The 25,889-nt window shown below is 38.5% G+C and overlaps 1 protein-coding gene across 1 annotated transcript; it reads right to left on the bottom strand.

The window, feature by feature from the left end:
• Positions 1-7,067: 7,067 nt before the first annotated feature.
• Positions 7,068-23,200, bottom strand: LOC139721645 (monocarboxylate transporter 9-like). The gene is made up of 4 exons (XM_071632974.1): positions 23,017-23,200; positions 13,763-13,903; positions 8,841-10,127; positions 7,068-7,213 (listed from the first exon to the last, which is right to left on the bottom strand). Exons 1-4 carry the CDS (start codon positions 23,198-23,200, stop codon positions 7,068-7,070), a joined length of 1,758 nt encoding a protein of 585 aa, XP_071489075.1.
• Positions 23,201-25,889: the final 2,689 nt, after the last annotated feature.

Raw genomic sequence — 25,889 nt, 5'->3', positions numbered from 1 at the left:
TGTTCACTACAGTTTGCCCAGATTTGTATACAATAATTCAAATAAGGCAGAATTAGAGAATTATACAATAATAATAAAACTTCTTTTGGATATGAATAAAATCTATACAATAAACCAATATTTTTTGCAAGTTTGTTGCAGACAACATCAGTGTGCTGGTTCCAAGACAATTTTTCATCAATTATTACACCCAAAAACTTAACATATGGAACACGTTTAATAAAAACATCATTGATTTTAATATAAACAAAATCATTATGTACTTTTTTGTTTAAAAATAACATAAAATTTGTTTTATTTATATTAAGAACAAGCTTATTTATATCTAACCAATAAACTAGCTTTTTTAATTCACTTGCAAATTGTTCCTGTAATATTTGTATATCAGAATTGGACATGAACACACTGGTGTCATCTGCATATAAAATAAACTTTAAACGATCAGACACATTACATATATCATTAATATACAGAATGAATAACAAAGGGCCTAATATAGACCCCTGTGGAACACCACACTTAATTGTCTTTTGATTAGAGGTATAACCATTAATTGATACATATTGTTTACGATTATCCAAATAACTTTGAAACCATTTGTATACAATACCTCTCATACCATAACAATAAAGTTTATCTAAAAGAATATGATGATCAAGGGAATCAAAAGCCTTACTAAGATCTAAAAATAATCCAATAGTTATTTCTTTTTTTTCCAATGCATTCAATATTTTGTAAAGAAAGTCAACTAATGCATAAGATACACAATACTTTGGCCTAAACCCAAATTGATTGTCAGTTATAATATTACACTTTTCTAAAAAATCTATTACTCGATTAAAAACACATCTTTCGAGAACTTTTGAAAATAAAGGAAGAATAGATATAGGGCGATAATTTGATATATCGTCCTTAGATTCATTTTTATGAATGGGTATAACTTTTGCAATTTTTAAATTATTAGGAACTTCACCAGTTGACATAGATAAATTACAAATTTCACATAAAGGAATACAAAGAATATGAATAACTTTTTTAATAGGCAGAACACCAATTTCATCATGCCCAGGACTTTTACCATTTTGAATATTACTAACAATCCGGATTATTTCATCAGGAGAACATGGCTCAAAGAAAATACTACTTGCATTTCTTTTAATATTACTCATATAATTACCAACTCGTTTACAAGATGAGGCAAGTTTGGGCCCAATATCAATAAAAAACTGATTAAAAGCAAAACATATATCATCTTGCCCAGTTACAGTTTTACTATTGCACTTTAATACATTAGGGAGGGCATTTGACTTCTTTCTTGTACCAAGCATATCACTAACTATATTCCACATTTTTTTCATACTACCTGTAGCTGATTCAAATTTGTTTCTAAAATACAAAATCTTAGCCTTCTTTATTTCTTTTGATACCATATTTCTGTATTGCTTGTACCTAAAACATCTGTACTCAGTTGGATTTTTAACATACTTCCTGTACAATATACATTTTTTGTTACAAAGTTTACGTAATGATGTGTTAAACCACGGCTTATGCATATACTTTTTCTTATTTGTAACACGCTTGACAGGAAAGCAATCATAATATATTTTGGTCAACTTTTCAATAAAATCATTATAAGCATCATTTGAGTTATCATGTGTAATATTCCAACACGTGTTGCTAACCACTTGAACAAATTTCTCACAATTCATAGAATTAATATCACGTGTAAAAAAAATATCTGAATCACTATTATTTTTCAATAAGATGTTGCTCACAGAAAAAACAGGAAAATGATCACTTACATCTGCTAAGAGTACACCTGCAACTTCTTGATCAAGAACGTTGGTAAAGATGTTGTCAAGTAATGTTGCTGACTGGGGTGTAACACGTGTTGGAATATGAATCAAAGGGTATAAACTATTTGACATGCATAAATCTAAAAAATTATTTACATGATGACAAACAGATATCTCCAATAAATTCAAATTAAAATCACCTAACAAATACACAGATTTATTTTCAGCATTAATAACATGCAGAATATTATCCATTGATTCTAAAAAAGAATTTACACATATCAAATAAACTTATCTATACCTTCTTCCTTACGATGTTAATTGATAATCCATGTCTAACAAGAAATTTGCGTGGCCCCACAGACTAATGTGATAAAGTTATTATCAGACTTGAAAACAGCTAGTGAGTTAAATGTTCAGCACAACCAGACAGCATTGTACGTACTTTATTGAAGATTGTGGAAATTACCTGGACCTGATTGAATCGATGAACAATATTTTCGCCAACGATTGCTTAGAAGGTACATGTATCATGTAGGCAAATGTTGATTTACTGCATTAATAGGCCCGCAACAAAATACTAATGGCGACTAAATCTATCCATCAATAGCCGTATCATCAAGCTACTTTACTTGCCTTTGATTAGGCCTACATGCTAAACAAACATAACACGATTGTAAATCGCTCCTTCATAAGTGTCCCGTCTCAAAGAAAAACATATAACTGTTGTGCAAATTGAACTGTTAATGTATCTGTCAATATAAACTATTAGACTTTCATCACAGAGGAGAAATGATTTACAATTCCATTTATTGCCGTACGTGATATGTGACACACATTCATAATGACTACACAAAGCTAAAAAATCCTGCCAAGTAACCAACCCATGCATTTATTAAGATTGTTTCAGCTGCATGATTAGTTCGTATTTTCCGTTCCGAAGAGTTATGATTTCAGCTTCCATATCCTAAAGCAGTTATGAAACCATGATTCAATAAGTATAGGCAAACACGGGAAAGACAGATTAAGGCACTTGAAATGTATACAGATAGCGCTAAGACTAATGGCTTTCTATTTCAGTGCTACTCTCTGAAGTGAAACGAAAGTGACAAATGTGACAGCTCACCGCTAAAGAGTGACGATGGGGATACTTACGATGGTCACGCTCATGGAACTAAAAAGCAGCGCATGATCAGCAGGGCGTCGAAATGTCATACATATTTATCCTCACCAGCAGGGATATTCACGAGACAACCATTCGTTTGAAAACATAGCGGTTTAACCGCTATAAACAAACATTAACGGCGTGATCTCCATGCGGTTTTGTGTAGAGAACTTCTACGGCTTCTCCCTTTAGATTGGCCAGGTGAGTGAAAGGGCTATCGATCTGCACGGAATCGATGAAAGAGAAGAAACCAGCCAAGAAGTCGTGCTCTATTCAGGCAAACACAATAGCGCTAACCCGTCTGCTTTTGGACATCGCAAGCAACACACCTCGGTCCCTATAGCCATCTTCATGTGCCGGAGACAGAGGGTTAATTCCGAATAGTCCCATCTGCATTGATTGCCGTCAGCACAACAGACAATATCATCAACATTAAAGACTGCGATAAGCCTTTAGTCGCTCCTCCTTTTTCAGGGACGGGCGCCGGTAAACAGACAATGACGTAATCCGTAGATACGGTTATTTCCCATGAGCAGAACACTATTTTAAGCGAGCTCATGTCATTTATGTTTATACACAATTCACAGCAGTGTTTTTGACTAATATACTCTTCCCCTATTCGTATCTACTGCGGTGTGTATACTTTACCCCTTCCCCCGTGACCCATGACTTACAAATGTATGTCATGCACCACGCCATGAGATACATCATGTATTTTGAAAGCACGACTTCAGCTCCTTCTCGTTTTGCAGGGGGTTCAAAAGTCTTAGTTTCAGACCAGCTTTGTGTGACAGCATTAAATTGACCTCCCTCCTATCCAAAAGGACTATGCACCTTCCCCCTCCCCCTTTTTTAACTTGGCGAATACTAGGATGTATGTAATCTACAATACTTGTACTTTGAAGCAATATCCATATTAAATTGATAGCAATAGACGGCGAGTATTGCCAAGTTTACGCCTAAATACCAGACTATCTTCTCTTTTTCCCCCCGGCTACCTCACGCGGCGTTGGGTTATCATCATAATGTTCATCGTTGTTATCATCACCATTGTACTGTTCAAAGACATTTTCAGTCTTAAGAATGGTTCGGGGTATTTCATCCTTTACCTGTAACATCGGAGCCTGCAAATGCCTGACCGTAGGGCACTGGAGATGTAATGGAGGCGACTCTACTAATGTCATATCTGATGACAAGGAAATATCCCCGTATGAGACGGGACTTCTTTTGTATCTTTACAAAGGGGATATCATAAACGCAAAGGTTTGCATTGTTCACTTACCTCCGTTTGTCATCTGCGGTGCAAGGGGCAGGCCCACGGAGCAGAGTTATGATTTTTTGTTCCACGCACTTCGGATTCAGAGGGCGCTGTTGGATTGGTACTCTAGCCTGATGATTTCCGCTATCTCCGTTACGGTAATCGATGACGTATAAGTTATAGTAACTGTGTGAATCAAAATCATGCGGGCGCGTAATAAGGTTTGTACTTCCTAAGGTTCAATTGTACGCAACTTCTTGTCATTTCAGGATTAACGAACCTTTGAAATAACGAACCTTATTTCATTTTCTTCTTTTTTTAATTACGAACCTACGGAATAACGAACATTCGGAATAACGCTACAAATTATTGATTAGCTAAACGATTTTTTTTTTTCGGATTAGCAAACATCTAGTTGTTTGGAATTTGAGCATGTTTTTTTAATAACTAACCTTTGAAATAGCAAACCTTATTTTATTTTACTTTTGGATTAACGAACCTTCAAAATAACGAACATCACACAAGTAAAGCTGCAGCCTGTGCCATCTATTAATATGTCGGAAGCGACTCGAATACGGCTGTGGTAAGTCAACAGAGCCTATTACTGATCAGGATACTCTAACGGAGCACTTCTGAACTGCGTTCACAATCATGTGCATAAACATAGACGTTTATCCAGATAAATGGAATTTACGTAACCCTTAACAGGTTAAGGTCTTGCATGTTGCCGTGAAGGTACATCAGTAATAAGTGGCTTTATTTATTCATTTAACGTACCCGGATGAATGAATTTCTTGCACAAAATCTCTAACACAAACTGAAAACACACACGCATACACACACACACACACACACACACACACACACACACACACACACACACACGACACACCATCATCCATGTAGGCCTATCTTAGCACCCTCCACGTATAAACACCAAACACATGAAGTCTTACTCGTCATTATTTCTGCCCTCAATAATATGAATGGGCGACATCCGTAAGATTTGATTTGTATTTTTATGTTCTGACAAGAATATTTGAGGGGAAAACAAACAATTAATGCGAATTCGATATTACACATTCTAGGCACACAATATCAAAAAAAAAATCATCTAAATTCGCAATATTTTAGGTGCCTCCTTCCAAATAAACGCAAGGAAGTTTGAAATGCAACTGATTTTAGTGACTCAAGAGATTGCATCTTGCGTGGTAACATCCTATATAAATCAGATACATATAATAACATACATGTACTTGCGCATTGATGAATAGGTCCACTTATGTAACTTATGACAATCACAGCAGAATAAATTGGCAAATAAAGTAATGATATTGCACATTGATATATTGTACTGACATTCGGTTTCAAGCACAGAGAAAATGTCAAAAGAAACAACTGATAATAAATGTGATTTTGCAACAATAATGATTACTGAATATGAAACTTAAAACGTATACACGTACAAAGTGATATACTAGTATCGCAAACCTTATAACCATAAACTCAGCATCAGTTGGATGGTATTTTTGTATTCGATATATTTGTTTGCGAAACATATAATGGAAAAATATTCGCTGAATGTTACTTATACAACTCGTGGAGAAAATAGTGCAATTTTTCTCTTTTCGCCGGCAACATGTGTATATATGTAATATATATATATATATATATATATATATATATATATATATACAGTTTTGCACACCAATTTAAATGGAGACATCAGTGGTTATAATAGTTGCCATAAAATATCATTAGCATAAGACATCTTGCTCACTTGCCTGCAAAGTTTACTATGGTATTGCTCTCTGTATTATACTTTCAGGAGATGGGGACAGTTATACAGTAGCTTAATGCAGAAAATGATTTATCTCATGTTGCAGAATATTTTAATGGACAGTAAGTGTTTCAGTCGTTCCTCTGTTGCACTGTTTTTTTTTTAATGCCAGTAATCGACGAGCGCATAAGAGAGAGAGAGGATATGTGCTGTTAACTATGATTCTAGGATTCGCTAGGAAGGTAATCACCCCTATATATACCATGTATCCAGTCAACAGACGAAAATGTTGATATAATCGTCGGCTCGTAATTACAAGTAATCGGCCACTCAGACTGATGGTTCTTACACCTGTCTCTATCGGTCTCATCCCAACATGGTGGATAATGACAAATGAGAGCTAGTATGAGCATGATCTGTGTATCAATTAATTATCACTGGTTTCTCCGTACATTTCGGCGACTAAGTATACGCAACAATGCAGTTTGATGTCATTCCGCCTAGTACACGGGTATACGATTCATATTTACATGTATCTCTTTCCATTGTCGACATCCATCGAAATAGTCATTTTACGTCACCTATAAATCAAAATCTAGTGGTATATTTTGCGTTCCCCCAACAAGTTCTTCACATAGGACAAGGTTATAAACACCATGCGTGTTCATAGAGTTTGATGACATGCTGACACATGCACCAAAAAAAAAAAAGAAATCTCTTTCATGACAGCCATGATAAACAAAACACAGTGGCAGCTATGTGGCTCGAAGAGAAATACAGCAACTATGTTTCAGAATTAATCAGGGTCAGACTACGCACAGTAACGATTTGAATACATGGGATAATGCAAATGCAGATATTAATGATAGACTTATATAAACACACACGCGCACACACACAAACACATGATTTTGTATATGAGAGTACAGGCAAGTATAGGTGCATATAATGAACAGGATAAATGCAGTTTGTGTGTGCGCGTGCATGTGTGTTATGTGTACATGTGATACACTAACAGGAACTAAGATTGAAAGTTTTCGATATTCAAAAACAAAAGGTGTTCATTCGTCAGTCGGGCAAAGTGCGGTGTCCAAAGGTTTCCCTGCGGCAGCACCTCACGTGGGGTAGAAGAATCACGGCCGCAGCTGCGAAATCCACCACCCCAGCGATGCAGAATGAGATGTTGTACGACCCCGTCACGTCGAAAATGGCGCCTGAAGGAGAGGGAAGAATGATACATTGCGTACCTTGGTGTGACAAAGCATTTCCATCCGTTTCATCATACTCTTCCTTCGCATACCACACTCTCATTGCCCAATTGTTGTATCTTTGTATGTTTCTCTTGTATGTTTCTTTGTTCGTGCAAGGAAATTAATGAAGCCCAAAATCTATTATGATACTAGTACCTTACCGCTTTTATATAATGGTACATGCATCCTTTTTTATGACATTGAGGACGTTGTTTTATATCAGGAATAAAGCCAAGTTTGGAAACAGACTGGCTTTTGTCCTCGGCGTACAATTACTAGATCTGTGATTATGCCGCAACTCAACTACAAGCACTAGACATGGTATAGATATTAACCTTTAATTAAAAATACTTGACGTGTGTACAACATGTTCACATAGGAAGGCTAGGAATGCTCATGGAAGTCAAATGTGCCCGTCAATTGATTTTGAAATCCACCTGTCGATCGTTTATTCCATCCGCTCCAAATTGTTTTAATTGCTTATCGTAGACTACATCAAGCTGTCTGTGCAGACAAAAGAAAGACCAAACAGCTGACGAGGAAAGGATGGAGAAAGGAGGCAATTCGAAGAAAAAGTAGAAGGAGAGAGCAACCCATCAAACGTCTGGGTCTCCATTACTCCAGATTATTTTTCCAATGTTTGACAGAAAAAAAATCCTGCTTTCACTGCATGCACAATAAGTCAGAGCCGAACGTAATTAGGCAATCAAACTATGACCTTTTGTCGGACGCACTCCATACCGTCGACAAATTGATAGGAAATGTCATTTTAAAAATCAATCACAAAGATGAAGCTAAACAGAAATAGAGCAGTAGTTGATAGGTTGATTTCAGATAAAGTGGTCTAACTGTTTTCAGTTGAATATAAAAGTTAATGTCAAAATAGTAGAAAATGTTTTTTAAAAAGCCTGAATCAACTATTTAAACTTGGATCTTTCCATACATTCATCAGTAAGACCCAGGTACGTCTCAAATTAGAAAAATGCTTTTGTAGTATCACAAAACCATTTGAATTTCACATATTTCTCATCAAGTTTTGCCAAAATTCTTTATTTGTCTTCAATAACACTTCCATACATTAATTTATTTAAAAATGCAAAACATTCTGTTTCTTTCTTCTTTGCATGTAACCGATCATATCACAGAAATCGTTTTTCCGTGGTTTGGCGTTGTCTCTTTTTACTATGATTTGAAGTTTTCACTAGTTAGTGGCTCATAAAGTTTAGAAAGAACCCTCATTCAATGAAACCTTTTATAATTTGATAGTGGTTGTTCTTGTCAGTTGCAGAATTTTTAAGAGAAACTTTTAAAAGCTATATCTATAACTGTCTCTTAAGTTAGCAAGATTCTTGAAGAGGACTAATGTTTCTGTTTCTCTCTCAAATTGGAACATTTTTTTTTATTTCTGATTTTGTGTAGATTATATGAATTTAATCATTTGATCTTAGTAGGTTAATCTTTGTCTAAGAGATCTGCAGTGAAATTCAAATGTGCCGATTAAAAGATGGCAAGATGATAGTTTTGTACCAAAATTCCCCCAGCACCTGATGAGTAAATTGAAGTCTAGACAAACAATTAATTGCTTTCTCACCCATAACGATTCCACTGACAGGAGCACCGACACCACTGACGAAGAAAATGATGGACAGGGCCGCCTTGAAGCGGTCGTCGGGAATCTTGATTTTCACTAGGATGTTGATCAGGGTCGTCTTCACTCCGAGAGTGAAGCCGTTGAGGGCAGCAAGGATTCCCAGGAACCAGAACGACGAGGCGAGGTAGTTGATGAGGAATGCCACTCCCGCCACGACGCTCATCACGACGTAGAAAGCATCGTTATCCATCCAGACCTTCTCCGCAATGAATCCGGCGACGAATCGGCCGGCGATGTCGGCAACGCCACCGATCGTCGCCAAGAAGACAGCCTCATCCGACGGGATGCCCTTGGCCTCGGCATTGGGGATGAGGAAAACAACCCAGGCGATGTAGGTGACGGCATAGAGCACGACGTTGATAGAGAGCACGGTGAATACGAGAGGGAAATCTCTGTAGAGATAAAAGTCGAATGACTTGAGGAAGGTTGTAAAGCCGCGTCTTGCTACCGGTGAACAACACGTCTGCGATTGTCGTTTGCACTGACCTTCGTATTGTAATACGACCGTCCTCGTGCGAGGGGAATGCCCCGTCGAATTTTGCGTAGATAATTCTACAAGTGACGACTTAGACATTATTGGCCTACCTCGCTCTGAACTATCCATCGCCAAGAATATAACTCTTGAGGCCATGTCTTCGCGTTTTGGTGAGCTTTGACTTTCAGATGCACAGCTCTCTTCACTTTCGTCATCTCTCGGTGAAACAGGAGCAATGGTGAAGTTTACGCGATCCCCTTTCGAGTTCGACGAGTAAGTACAATCGGCTTCATTCACTGACGACTCCAAAGACGAAGCAGATACGTTTGCTTCCATCGAGGGCGTTTGTTCTTTGTCCTCGTCACACAGGCAGTCCTCGACCTCCAGAGAGGTTGCTATCGTACTGGAGTATGTTATGTTCGCGCTCACGAAAGAAGACTCGTTCCACTTGGCTTCCTCGAGGAACACCGGCTTGTAAGCGTGTTCGGGATTGTTACCAGCGACTCGCCCTTGAGGTTTCGAGGGCTTGATGAGGGCGCCGTACACGACGGAGTGGAGATTCAGAGCCCCTAGCATCAAGAGAGCCGACTTCCAGCCATAAGCGTCAGTGATTAACTGGGTGACGACCGGTAGGATCATGTTACCTATGCCACCTCCTGCAATGAGGACGCTGGAGGCTACTTGGAAGGAATCAGGGAAGTAGTCTGCAGGACATGCGTTCGCCAGAATCACAAGAGCGCTGTAGCCGACCCCTGTGGACGACAAGGAGAAATGAGATTCGTTCAAACGTGTCTTCGTCTTCCAAGTCTCCTACCGACTTGAATGAACACACAGATTTTCACTAAGTTTTCTTTGTTCGCATTGAAACTTAGAAGAAAAACCCTCTACTTTCTGCATCACACTATTGCTGTGCCATAATTACCGAGCTGTGACTACACGAAAGGTAAGAATGATGATGATGATGATGATGAAGACAATAATAACAATTATGACGATGATGATAATAAGATTAATAATTAATGATAAAAATCATGTTGATAATGATAATAATACTTGAGTGCCTGTAGGCGCATATATACCATCATGACCATGCGTACTATATATTATAAAATGGGTTCAAGAATGTAGCCAATAGGAAGCGCTGAAATGAGTCACGTGTGCTTTGGTTATTCTAGTCCCATTGCACTGCGTGTTAAATCCTATTGCCGATCGTCTGTGCGCGCGGCGGCTCCTTTGAATTGCATACATACGCGCTGTCAATCCTGTAAACATCTTCTAGTTCGGGCTGCCGGCCGGCCGGCCTTTCTTCCCTTGTGCATACATGCATAATATGTGTGGCGTACGTATACTCTTACGTACAGTACAGTAGACCAAGCGTTGTGGGACCGGACGCGTACATGGAGTCACTTTGAAGGGCAAATCCAACGATTTAGCAGGTTAATTCTCACGCCGTTTTCAAAGTATGTTGTCTAGTAGGCCTATATGAGGAGTCTATATCAAGTATTTAAGGTAAAGGGTGCATATTCTACGTAAAATAAGTAAGTTTTCATGCGGGAACTTAAGTGTCCGGAAACCCACCCCCCCCCCCCTCCCCCATCATACTTATATGTGCGGGATTTCCGAGTGCGACGTGCGTAAATGTTTGGGACGAACATCTTCGGACGTCTTGACCCACAAAGGTACGTGAAAAACGCTGAAAATGCTGTTAGTTTTCGAATTTTCGACCCATTTTATAAAACAAATGATGCACAGGATTATTTCGTGGCGTTAGTGGAGGCGTATAGCTCATTCTCGGGTATTTACAATGTAGTGAAACATGCACTCGGCTTCGCCTCGTGCATGTTTCACAATTGTAAATACCCTCGAGTGCGCTATACGCCTCCACTAACGCACTCTATCCTGTGCATCATTTGTATAATAATCACCCCGGTCACTGGATAGGCCTATTCCAACTAGCACTGACATTGCTCACTCTGTACTCCCTGGGGAGCTTCATCCTACTAGGTACTCATTTATACTCGTGGGTGGAGAGCAGCAATGTGGACAAAGTGTCAGGCTTCGTGGGCCTCGAACCCATGAACCCAAATCAAGCTCATGTGATTCAGACATTCATAAGAAGAATCTAGTAGCTGCTGAAACATCGACCAAACACATGATTTTTGTAATACCTGTTTTGTTTTGTTTTTGTTTTTTAATGAAAAAAGCGATGGATGAATGGTGATGTGACTACATCATCACTTCATCTAATCTGCGATTGCGGCTGCGTTCAATATTGACACCTTTTCACGAAACGCCTACTATTCTGAGAATTGATTTCACTCTATTGATTGAGGTCAAGTTGAACATGGAGTGAGATTATATTGCCCTTATAGATGAATGACTATGACGGCAACCAAGCATTATAAGACAAACCAGAAGATAAACATTATTTGTCTTTCAGAAATGTATTGTCTCACTCAACTAGGGCCGTGCAGATAACGACCACTAGCTCATTTACCTTCTCAAATGAAACCCAATATTCTCTCTGAATTTCACATCAGACGACTTTGATAGAAGAAAACAAAATAAATGATGATGTGCCCTCAGGTATGATTGCAAGAAGATTGTCCACAATTTGTCAAAAGATCACGTGTTCCTGTATCTTAAAGGGGACCTCCGGATGATTTTCAGATTTTTACATTTGAACAACTATAAATTAGTTAAACTGAGTACAGAGTTTCAGAATTTATAGTGATTGGGATGAGGAATGAGAATGTTTTCAAAATCTATAACAAATTGCAATGAACAAGGATAATGACATGGCAGCCTCACCATAAGAATGTATGAGTTGGGGCTCAAGGAAGCAGAACAAAAGAAGAAAGCATGCATAGATTTTTCACAGGTGAACTTGTTGAGCAAGCGGTATTGTAATGGAATTACACTGCTACATTTCTGAAATAAATGAGGCTCTGGTGTCATCAACACTGTTCAGTGTAATTTGTTCAAGATTTTCAATTTATTAGTTTCTCTGCTCAAGGACCGCAATAAATTCCACGAATCTATACATGGAGCTGTTAATTTATGTACTACATGATGTGAAATTATGAAAATCGTCCGGAATGCCCCTTTAAAGATGTCAAGATGACTGTCACCCAATCATCATGGATTGGTCAAATTCCACTCGCATTTGAAAATTTATCAGATAGATAGATACTTCATCAAAAAAGTATCGTAATCGACTGTAAACAATGTGATGAGGCGGTTAAAATTGCTTGTCATTAATTGTATTTAAGATTAATGATACAATCCAATAAGTTTAGACATATCATTTCGCCGTTGCATGGTACCCGTTTCTACAACCGCCTCAAAAGAGACATTGTGAAATCCCCTTACATACAATGACATAATTATATCTTTTATGAACAAAGAAATTGGACCACCGAACAAGTAAACGAGCAAACAAACAAACAAACGAACGAACAAACAAAAAACACAAACAATCTTTAGATATGACATTTCTTATAAGCTTCTCAATAAAACATGTCCCCGTACTCAGCCTCCTAACATTGCCTAATGGTCATTCAAAGAAATTCAAAGAATCGTCGGAATAGAAAACCACTTAGATCGAGCAATGAAGGCATCTTCGGAATGCTGTAGGAAATAACAGCTCCTTGTGCAACGTCTTCTTCTCCAAAACAATAATAATATGGAGAAGCCCTGCCAGCCTTTATTGCCAAGGTAGTCTATCATTCCGTGATATTGCAATGTCAATACGTATAGCCAAAAGCAAGGTTATATTGGTGGCAAGAGTACCACAAAGGCTCAGACGGAGGACTATTTTGAGCCATCCATCAATCCTGAACCTCCGTACGGCACTGGAGGGTTCCTAATGTTCAGAACATGGTGTATGTCGTAAGTAATTCTAGCAGGAATGTTGGGGAGTATGTCACAAGAAATATGTGCGCACTCACCAGGATATATTGTAATGGTTACTTTGGATACAATCATCCGGTGTGATTAATGACAGTCGTAATATCTGCCGATTGCAAGGGGTTGAGGAGAGAAAGGGAACAACCATTTTATCGTTATAACTAAATGATTTGAATTCGTTTAACCATGTCGGGATAATATTCTAAATATTCCATTGCTATATTACATGTACATGACAACGTTAACCGCGATAGTGATGGGGTTTATTACTTCATACGAAATCATAATGAGAAAGCAATCAACGGAAACAACTGACTGTTGTATATGAACGCTATCAAGGTTTGATGCAAATTCCCTTCCTCATGACGTGTGTGCGTGTGTTTGAGAGTGTTTCTGTGTTTTTAACCTGTATGGATTTGCTAACGTGAGTTTTGTAGTAACCTATGAAACGGGTTGGTGGCGGTACAGGGCTACTCACCGTAAATCAAAATGGCCGCCGCGAACTGGGAGCCATTCTCCGCCAGAGAGGAAAACATGAGGCCCACGGAGCCAATCAGGCCTCCAGCCATGGCGAGCTGTCTCATGGAAAACCGCTTTAGCAGGGGCGTGCTGAAAAGAGCTGGAAAAAACACAATAATTATTATCTTTTGGTTTGTTTTGTTCCTAGAGGTCACTTGCCGCACAATGACATAAACTCATTTAGTGGAGTAGAAATTTGTCGGACCGGAAAAGTTAAATAGGCCCTACAAGGTTTTCTTTTGTGGTTTGTGTTCTATATACGGATATCAATTAAGTTTAAATGGGCTGCCTGCTTGGCAAACTTGATCAACTATTTTATTAGCCTACCTGGATAGACTGAATACATAGACGATAAAACTTATCAAGGATTTTCCTTTGACATGGAAAACCCTAAAAAAGTTGTACTAGGCCCATCCGTGTTTTCAGGTTACCTGCATTGAAAGTAACAGCATATTACATATTTTGCTTATTAGCTGGATGTGCTGATTAGACTAATAAAGATAAGTGCCCAAGGCTGTCAAGGAGGTAAATAACGTTAATGTACTTCAAACCCATCTACAACACGAATAAAAAAAAACCCAAAAACAAACACCTTTTTACTAAACAACTTTTCCACGTCATGTACATGGTATATACTATCATCTGCAAGACTATTGTACCTATGCAAATTAAGTAATTATGCTAATTATGCTATCTAAAACACCAACAACTCTTAAAATATAGTTCAATATAGAAATTGTTATTTCAAATTGGTTCCTAGTGATAGAAACCCTTTGAAAAGTCGTCTTATGTCCGTATTTTCTGGCTTTCTTAACTAAAACCAGCGGTATATTACATATTATAATACACATGCTATATGGTTTTGCTAATTTGGCTAATAAAAAGTTGGCCAAGGTTGCCAAGATGGCAACAGAGCTAAATGTACTTCAAAACCCTTCTGGCATACGAATCATCATCATCAACAACTACAAAAACAACGACAACAACAACAACAACAAAAATTATATGTAACACATTTTCCGGGTCGTGTACTATTAATGGTCTATGCATGGGACCGTCTACTGGACTAGTTTGATTCGTATATGGACTGTGCTCAGTAGCAGCACGTATACTTTTTACACTCAAGATTCGTAAGTAAAATGGGAGAGAATAGCCGTGACTAAACCTGTATCTTGGTTTAAACAATAATAAAGCCGTTATAAATATGAATATATAAATGACTATTCGAGCTCCAGATCAAACTTCTCTTTGAGTGTTCTTTTCGTTATTTGTGTTTGAAGTCGGGCATTTAATTTTTGTAGCATTATTCAGTCTTTGTTGACACCTTTTACACGTTAGGCACTGCGAAGTTAAGAGGCGAAGTTGTATATGGTTGATCTAAATGTAATAGACAAGTTTGCCCAATGTTTGCAACTATATGCAATTTCTTCACATGTCTATGTATTGACAAACTACCTACGAATACATGTAGTCATGATTTTTAAAACCTGGATACCGGATGCGACACGCAGAATTCAATTCAACTCATTTAATTTTTCGTTCCTTTTTTCCAACAAAACATTAAAATTACATAGAATAAATCAGGAATTGTATTATTTGCATACATTCGGCCGTCTGAAAAATAAATGATAGTTAACAAATAGATATAATGCATGCATACCGGCAAAGTACGAAGTTATGTTTAGAGGGGGGAAGAACTGAGAGGTCCACTAAAAAGCACTCTTGTATATTGTGAACCACTCAAGGAATTTATTCTGTGAGATATATCATACTTGATTACAGATACTTAACACAGAAAGAAGCACCGAACAGATGATAAAAGGAAAGAAGAATTTTGATCATATTGACAATCAGAGATATTGTTACACGAACATGTTTTATAATCATACAGGATATCAATTATTTGCATAAGGTGAACCATTTTCCTTAAAAAAGAATAATAATTTGAATACACATACTTACAAGGTCAAATTCGGCAATTTGAACACAACAATATCATGTTCTGCGAGGAGGTACATTTATAAGAGCAGACGCAATAAGAAATATAACTCGGGACACTCTCCCTTGACATCACAACCATAAAGCGTTTATTATGCGGCAATACCGGGGCATATGCTTCCTAGGTATGGAGTATATCAATATACTATATTCTCAAACCCGGATATTCCGGCTGCCGACAGAAATCTAATCGCTTCTTTGCCAACCTACTCGCCTCGGAGGTGGTGATCAGTGAACGTTCCATCATCAATCTTGATTCTACTGCTAGTTTATATTATACGATCAACGCGTCCATTTCTCCACGTGCCTCCATTTTATGCGAGGCAGGGGTGTCGTTCGCCCTTTTGTGTTTACTGTGCATTTCCACTTAGTGTTCAAGAATGACAGTAATTGTTTCTTCAAAGTTATGCAAATTTACAACTTTACATGTTCTCGTTTCTTCAAAGCTAAAGTTACGCAAGTTCACAACTTGTACATGTTTTCATGAAACAACCTTGTTATATAACCCAGGACTCTTACTCGGACAGGAGACAAAATCCTTCCCCACGCCTAATATGAAATCAGATCCTCCAGAGTATTCGGAATCACCATCTCTAGCAGTTTTTCAAAAATCCTTTAAGACTTTCCTTTTCAACAGTGAAATTGATTGATTAATTATGTATATTTCATAATTATTTTCCATTTGTTGCTTTCCCCTTATACACCTTAATGTACATGATGTAAGTTTGATATTCTTTTGTAAGTGCTGTGATACATCCTCACTCGTTGTAAGAGCGCTATATAAGTACGATATTGTTGATGTTATTGTTGTTCTGTGTTTGTGATAGTGTCATTGCTTCAATAGTCTCCCATCAAATCGTACATAAATCTGCAATAAATACCCTCTTTGTTGACATGAAATGGAACAAAATACGTTTCTTCGCATTGAGGTAAAACGATCTTGTAATATTCTTGAAACGATGAACTTAGACTCAAAAGAGTGGAAGTTTCCACGCTATTGACCAGGGCATTATTTTGTAATATTTTTTTAATGCACAATGGGAGAGCTGTGAGGAAATTACAGCATCGCCTATTCAAGTTCGTGTGCGTGCTTGCAACGAATATTACTATTATATTCGATAGAGACATAATATACGAAACGTCACACTTCTGTAACATAATATTTACTTTAGGTCTCATTTCGATGAACCTTATCATTTTGTTCATCTGAGGTTACTCGTTTTATTCAAGCCAACTTGGAAATTTTGTTGAATTGTATTCCTTATGAATCAGGGCTCCTTTGAAATATTATATTACAATTGATAGTGTTTTGAAAAGATAAATGCAGACAAAATTACACAATTTACTCCTTGTTGGTTTACATATTAAAATACAAATCTATACAATAAATTGTATATATATTTAAAGTAGAAAAAGACAAAGAGAGGAAAATAGGGACAGGGATTTTGTGTATGTGTGTGTGTGTGTGTGTGTGTGTGTGTGTGTGTGTGTGTGCATGTGTGTGTGCGTGTGTGTTTTTGTGTCTTGCATTTCTTTCTTTCGGGAGAGGAAATCGGATAGCAACCCAAATCGCCTGGGTTGCTAATATGGTGGAAATGATTGCAATCGATATTAATCAGACCGCGTTTTCTCTCCAATAGTTTGAACCATTACTACAGATCTATCGTGACGTCATATACCTCAACTACCTCTGATAATGTCTCTTAATTTGTGATGCCTATCATCTATATTTCGCTTTGCCACGGATATGTTTTCCCGCTCCTGCCAAACAATAGTAAAGAAGGGGTGAAAATAAAGAAATTTAATGTGGTTATTTTACCTTTCTGATAGCATACAACGTCCACTTTCTCTATGGAGAATTATCTGCTCTAATAATCCTATATATCGTCCAAAAAACATTGGATTGCTTCGTACCATCATGTCCTGAAACATTATGGTGACTTTTGTTTCTCAATTCATAATCCGTTTGAGCTTTAACACGAGTTCTGAGAAAGAACTATGCCATTTCAATTTGTACACAATGAATTCTAAATTCAATCAAACCGATTCGTCACCGCGCGTTCTTTCCACGAAACGAGCAGCAGCATTCAAAATTCATGAAGAATATTGATAGAATCAATCAAGTCTATAGGTCGTTCAAGAGACCCCCTTCAATATTTTAGAGTGTTGTAGGACTATACGAGTGGACACAACAGCAAATAGACATAGTGACAAGTGTTTACACGTTTACAGAAGTGACAAATGAACTTCTCAGTGGATTATCTCACACACACACATACACACACACACACACACACACACGCACACACACACACACACACACACACACACACACACACAAATCATTGCAAGGCAGAGAATTCATGGTATCATTTTCACTCTGGAAGACATTGAACTGAAATATAAGCAACCAAACATTCAGATGTGAACATCATTGCAAATATTTTAAAACACACAGATAAAGGGGAAAAATATTCAAACGATTTTATCGATTCGCCCTGTCACAGGCAAATCATCTGTCACAAAATAAAATTAAATGTGAGTTCGCAATATGCTGAATTCCAGGAAAAGGTATTCAATATGTATACTTTTTATGGGGGGGGATAACGAGATAGAACACTATTTTACACTGTTATATTTAATTCCTAATGCTGCAAGTTGAATTATCAAAGCGTTGGTGATTTCAGCTGAGGTCTACCAGCTGAGGTCTGAAATGGTAAAGGGGGTATCTCACTGAGCGGCGAACGTTTGCGAACGTAATAGCGAATTTGGGATTTCGCCAGGGTTCGTAAAGGGTTGCAAAAGGTTCGTTAACAGTTGCAAGAAAGTTCGCAAACGGTTTTTATTGTCGCAAAGCAGTTTTTCTTGTCGCAAAGAAATTTTGAACATGTTCAAAATTTCTTTGCAAATTTGTATTTTCGCTAACAGTTGCAAACATTCGCAAAACACTCGTAAGAATTCGCAAACGGTCGTAATACGGTGTCGCTAACATTTTTATTTGATTCGCCACTGCTAGCGAACAAGTAACCATATGGTTCCTATATATATATAAAAGCTCCTGAAACAGGCAAGGTTCCACTCCAAGAAAGTTCTTGAAGCTCTTGACATCTCCATCATGTAATTTCTGCAAAAGCTTTTCATATTGACCAAAGTCTGTCCTCTGCAACAACCACTCTCTGACCCAAACAGTCTTTCTTTTCTTCTTCCTTTCTTGTTTTTCTTTTCTTCTTCCTTTCTTGTTTTTCTTCATCTTCTTTCTCTTAAGCTGCACGATGGCTGTAGCAGCAGCCAGGCAAAGCAGCTCTTCAAGGATAGCAGCACGTTGAGCCTCTTCTTGGCAGAAATTCATTTCCATTATTCTGGAAATCCATCTTGAACGGTAGTCAGAGGAGATCTGAATGCAGTGGAAGGTTGTACGTTCGTTTTAAGGGTCTCACTATGATCGCCTGGTACTTTTCCAGGTCCCAAAACATTCGCAAATTGTCGCAAGGGATTTGCAAACAGTTGCTAATATTTGCAAAACTGTCGCTAACATTTGCAAAACTGTTGCTAACATTTGCTAACAGTCGCTAATAGTCGCCACCTGTGTTTCGCAAACACTTTCGCAAACATTCGCTGAAGTGTTGCTAATTGTCGCTAAATATCGCTAAAAGTCGCTAACTGTCGCTAATGGCAGAAGCGAACCTTGATTTTTCGCAAACATTCGTCAGAAAAGTTGGCGAATCTCAAATTCGCTGTGTTCGCAAACGTTCGCCGCTCAGTGAGATACCATCTTTAGGTATTGTCATATAGCTATAAACTGAATAAGAAATGCTCAGAAATTATGTTGTGTCGGTCTGGAGAGCGATCTGTCATTGCCATTGTCCTTAACGTACTATGAAATAATCTGTGAGCTTGAGCGATTCTCTGTTGCTCATTTTTACCCACGCCGATGAAAATCGGCAGGGGGTTATGTAAAGGGTTCCGTATGTTTGTTTGTTTGTTTGTTTGTTTGTTTGTTTGTTTGTTTGTTTGTTTGTTTGTTTGTGTACAAGATAACAAGAGAACGGGTAAACGGATTTGCACGAAATGTTCAGGGAATGTTTGGATAATGACAGGAAAGAATCGATTAGATTTTGGTGATAATCGGTTGACCCTTGCAAATTCTGTGTGACCTTGAAGTTTTGACCCCATGGTATAGTGACCATTCCGAAAATTTCCCGTTTCTCACTTTGCGATTTTCCGCTACCATACGAAGACATAAACTCCCCAACGATCCGACTTCGCTGCTCAAATGTTCGTAAGAATTCCGAAATTTACGTTTAGGCCTATTTGAGGGACTATGTCCTTCTAGATTTATGAAAGTTCGTTCTCCGTCATCACAAACTGGCCCGTATTTTGATGATTTTTCAAATTAACATTGATTGTTTTTTCGTTGGAGGAGCATTTTGCTCGGTCGCAGTCACACTGCACGATATGCGTGCTCAATGTCAATGCGTGTGCAAGGCCGCTGAAAATGCATCGCGCTCTACACTGTTGGTGCAAAATTGCACCGGCGACGTTGCGGCGCTCGTTGGTGGCCGAATACTGGTGCAGTAGACATTTGCATTCAACCCTTGCATTGAATAATTCCCGTAGACACTAATCATAGGGGTAATTGCCTAGGGGGTACGTAAATTTTGTTTTTCTTTTTTGCTTTTGTGGATACCATCAAAGATCGTACACTCATACGACCTTTGATATTTGATGATTTTTCAAATTAACATTGATTGTTTTTTTCGTTGGAGGAGCATTTTGCTCGGTCGCAGTCACACTGCACGATATGCGTGCTCAATGTCAATGCGTGTGCAAGGCCGCTGAAAATGCATCGCGCTCTACACTGTTGGTGCAAAATTGCACCGGGGACGTTGCGGCGCTCGTTGGTGGCCGAATACTGGTGCAGTAGACATTTGCATTCAACCCTTGCATTGAATAATTCCCGTAGACACTAATCATAGGGGTAATTGCCTAGGGGGTACGTAAATTTTGTTTTTCTTTTTTGCTTTTGTGGATACCATCAAAGATCGTACACTCATACGACCTTTGATATCATCACACTCTCGGCTTGCTATAATCAAAATATCCCGCAAGAAAACGGCGTATTTCTCGATTTTTAGCGCTTTTTCCGCGACCCGTCGCGTAGACAATACTCTTAAAACTGGACTTAATTCGCGCGCGCTTGGAAAAGTTCCGATTCTGCACTTTTGACGGTGGAATTTGGGATTTTCGTTGGATTTTTGGAGGAGACTTAAGGACTTTCCTGTACGTGAATGAGTGTTAATACCGTATGTGTAATTATGTGATTTGCGTGTGATGTGACTGTAGAACCAAAGATCGTACACTTCAGTGTACGATCTTTGGTAGAACTCACTGGCTGGTGATAAAGCACACTGGCAATTAAGTGGCCGAATTCTGGTAGATGACCGAATGCACATTATGTTTACCCCGACTTTGTACTTAGGCGTGGGTCTGCCGCCTTTGACGGCCCCTCTCTAGTTATTATTGTACCATCCTTGATAACGTGAAATCTGTGATCTTAGCTCAACACAACAATGCTATTTCAACACCTAATCTCGAGTCGCGATAAATGCGGTCACCATAGGAAAAGACGCATTATGTTCACAGCTGTTCGGTCCTTGTTTAATACTGTTGTCATAATAATTGTAATTATTGCATTATGCGATTAATATTGTAGACTTGATACGGAAATGCCCATATATACTTAACATATCTCAGTAACAAACCCACACCTTTATAAAACATCAGTTGATAGTTGACTTCTCGGAGAATGATCAACCAATTTTCAAGGATGCCAGACCTAATGCCATGCATGATAACACGCCTCTTGTTCACCTGTCACAACTTTACTTTAGTCTGGTATGAATGAAGGGATACAAGGCCACACTCAGAAGACTTCTGTATCAGGGGGCATGGGTTCTATTAGTACCCCCTCATGTCCCGCTCTATGGTATACCGTATAGACTATCTCAATTTCATGTCTTTTGTCTGTTTGAAATATCTTGTTCAAATACGCATTATCAGTTTTAAACAAGTGCACGGCATTACGGTATCGAACTAATACATACTCTGATAACTTCATACTGTCACCTTTACCCCTCTCCTGGTGTGACCTTATGGATGACCTTTACGCGTTATTCTTAACCCTTTGTCTGCTTGGAGTGCCAATTGGCACAGAACACATTATATTATAATATCATGTTATTTTATATTATATTATATTATATTATATTATATTATATTATATTATGTAATATAATATAATATAATATTATATTATATTATATTACATTATATTATATTATATCATATTATATTATATTATATTATATTATATTGTAATTGGCGCAGAAAATATCTCATTTGCATTATGGTTTTGATGCAATTATTTTTGAATCCTTTTTTATTCGTAGTTATCCATTATTTTGAGGTCCATTCACTTCCGCACTTATCACGATGCACCTTTCACAATATCAGACTTAACACTCCCTCTCTTTTTCGATTCTTCTTTCCACTACCACTTCCTCGGGCCACTATCATTTCAAGCACACGCTTACGATATGTGGTCTGATGCATTTTTCACCTTATAAGCATTCCCTTTTAGCTGGCGTCGTTTATGATCGTTGATAGGAGATTTGTAAGTTATGTTTGCACTGTATTTACTTTCGTCCGCAATGTTGAAACATATTATTGATTATGTTAGTTTGTTTTGAAAATGTTAAGAAAATATCATTCATGATGTTATTTTTAATCGAATGATGAAAAGTGCAGAAATAAAACCAAAACCAAATATAAAAACCAAATGTAAAAAACCCATATCATTAAACACACATTCCAATGTCCTTGACACAGTTAGGGTTATGACGTTATTGAATGAGGTTACAAAGATAATTCACATGTCAAACAGTTTGAACCAATTATATAGTTCACTATGGTCATCGAATCATAATATTCGAAAGAAAGTAAGCGTGGTGGGGCATGATTTTAACGGTATGACTTAAACCCTCGCCCCGTCTCCACCTTCCACCCCCCCCCCCCCGAAAAAAAAAGTAACCCTGAGCTAGTCCCATGCTAGGAGAGTCTTATAGCACAACAAATACATAATACTGTGTGGTAGCAGCATAGCTTTAACGTCATGAAAGACGTATATATAGGCCTACATAGTGATGCTGAACTTACAGAGGAGATACACGAGCCCCTGCGAAGAACCAAAGACGAGCCCAGCGAATCCTGTCGACACGTTGAGGTTTCGGGTCACGTCGACGAGGAGCACGCCGAACGACTTGGCCGTTCCAGCTTCGAGGAAGAGCACGAACATCGCACCGGCCACGACGAGCCAGCGCCTGGCACCTCCGCACGCCATCCTACATAGCCCGCACGACACACGTCCAGTGACAGTCTGTGACTGCAATTAGATATTGTTGGTCAGTTCCTAGACTGTTGGTTCAAGGCACCTTCCTTCTTGTTCATCCAAGTGATAACAAAGGCGAGAATACATTGATCCGCTGCCAATGCGGATGGCTCATTCCGGCGCCTCGCACGTCCTAAACCCGGCGCTCACAGGAGGTCTGTTCGTTGAAGTGTTAAAGGCTACCCGTCTACAAGTATAGCTCGGATTAGTGTGTGTGTGTGTTTGTTTGTTTTTTTCAAAAATACGCAACGTGACGTCTACCGCTTCCCCATAAGTTGAATCTTCCAAAGATTGGCATAATCACTTTAACTGCAGTGATAGTTCAAAAATGTCAAGCAAGCATTCCATTCACATCATGAATAAGATACGGTGTATACTCAACCTCTTTAGCCGATCTGAGCTGTCATCTTGCCTTTAAGGCTGCCGGAAAAGATCCGAAGTCAAAAATCAATCCAGTAGTCAACCTGTAACAGACGATTTCAATATGATATTTGTTGCAGTTATTCCTACCACCTACCCGAGAGATAAAGATCGAATGACGTAGGATTTAACACACCGTTTCGTTTAAGACGTTTAAAGTCAGTTGAAAAGTCGTATGACATCGCAAGCTGAGTGTGCGAACAGACACTTTGACCATGGTGTACTGAGCACTGCTCTTTTGGAGGGCTATCAGGGATGTGAGCAAAATGATATGATGAAAAACATGCAAACGACAAAAACAAAGACCAAAGGAAATCGTCGAGAGCGCCACCGATTTCAAGGGGCCAAAATTGCTTCACTGCTTACACATTCCAGTAGCGTGTATACGTGTGTGTGTGTACGCGTGTGAGTCTGTGTGCGAATGTGTGCGCATGTTTGTGTCTGTGCGTGCTTGATGTTGGGATATATTTCATAATCATCATTTTCCGATTCTGATGTTTTTTTCGTAATGTATCTCGATGTATGGAGATCATTTTTGCAGGTAGTCGTTTTTAACTATCTTTTGATGGCTGTATACACTTGAGAGATATTCCGATATTGTAATATTACGGTGGCACATTCAAGAAATACATGATTTCTGGCATATGAACAGGCCCCTTATGCTTTTTAGTCTTGTGTATGCTATACTTTTATTCAATATACGCAAGTTGAATAATATGATCTACACTTATATGGCAGGGAATGGAAGCAAAATGATACATGAGGAGGGTCTTTCACCTACACTTCATGTGAAACATTGATCCTCGAGCAACGTTCATGATTTCCAGTGTCATTAACCCCTGCAAATGACAACATACAGAAAGAGCTTCTGTCTATATCCCCAGCCCCTCTCTGATCTCTTTATAGACATAGAGAGATCAGGCATGCTACCCCCCCCCCTTCCGCCCACACATAATGGACCTGAATACGTTGAAAAAAAAAATCGGCATTGATGGCGTAGTGTACTTTTGCTCCTGATGTCATTATATCACATACGATTAAGTTCATTCACTGATGGAAAGAAAAAAAAAAAACAATCCAAGCAACTCATCGTTTCTTTCTTCGAATTACGAAACACAGAGGGATTTCAAAGAGATTAATTTCATATTTTGTGATATTTCGAGCCAAAACGATCTCTCGATAGTCATTTTTACTGCCTCATCTATGCCAGAATAGATCTGCATGTATAAGGTATGCAGTCTTTTGACTTGATTTATTCTCTCGCCGAGCCCCGTGTGGTTGGTTCCTGTATTCCGGCGGGATTCTCCTCTGATTTTCCTTGATGAGAGGGAATTGGCCAAGATGAAATCCTTTCAGCCGATCAGCGGTTAATGCACGATGCTCGATCGTATCCTTACGTCGTACGCAAGTGGCGTACAAGAGCCATCAGCCTGCAGGCGAGCATTTCATACATGGGCCACGGAATGTATTTTTTAATGTTTGTGTATGTGAAGGAAAGGTGGCATACAGGCTGGCTCGGGCGAGTTGGTGATGGAACCTTCTGTTGAACCCTGTGTTTTTAGTGGTTTGCAGTATATTTTTCTCTTGTATCTTTATTTTTTTTCGCAATAACCAACATAGATATTTTTAATGCGCAGGAGGGGGAGGGGTGTGGCTTGAGCTGCAGCCCCCCCCCCTTTCCCCTTTGTGTAACCACTGTGATGTACTTTAACTTTACTTAGGCCACATCCTCCGCCATATCAGAACATCATCCAGTTATGTATGACCGCAGCTATTTCATTAGGATGGAACAAGGAGCATGTGATCGACTATCGGACTTTTAGGGTCTATCACTGACGCCTTTAAGACTGTCTTGTGGTTTGCAACAGCAACAATAGCTAAGCTAAAAAACAAGAAAACATAGATACTCCACTCCATCATGGGCAAATTTACTTTAAAAATAGAGTACATTAAGGAAGGAAGGAGCTGTCAAACAACGGAAATAAAATCAAAGAGTTATGCCATGTAAGAATTTTGTATGTGCTAGCCAAAACTGACATTAATGAAGAAGTGATATTACATCACCTGAAAACTCTTCGTTTGGTTTTGTGCGCGCGCATGGACACAAATATCACTGAAATAGTGTTTTTTATCAATTATAACTACACAGTCCCAATGGAAATAAATGCCATCGTAGCAGGTTAACACCGGATGACAATAATTCAAAGTGAAGGACGTGATT

The sequence above is a fragment of the Diadema antillarum genome, unplaced genomic scaffold (genome assembly GCF_040938485.1).
Source record: "Diadema antillarum isolate AM-2024a unplaced genomic scaffold, OU_Dant_1.0 scf00000146, whole genome shotgun sequence".
Taxonomy (NCBI): domain Eukaryota; kingdom Metazoa; phylum Echinodermata; class Echinoidea; order Diadematoida; family Diadematidae; genus Diadema; species Diadema antillarum.
The sequence above is the reverse complement of the archived record's forward strand: the minus strand, read 5'-3'. Positions and strand labels throughout refer to the sequence as shown.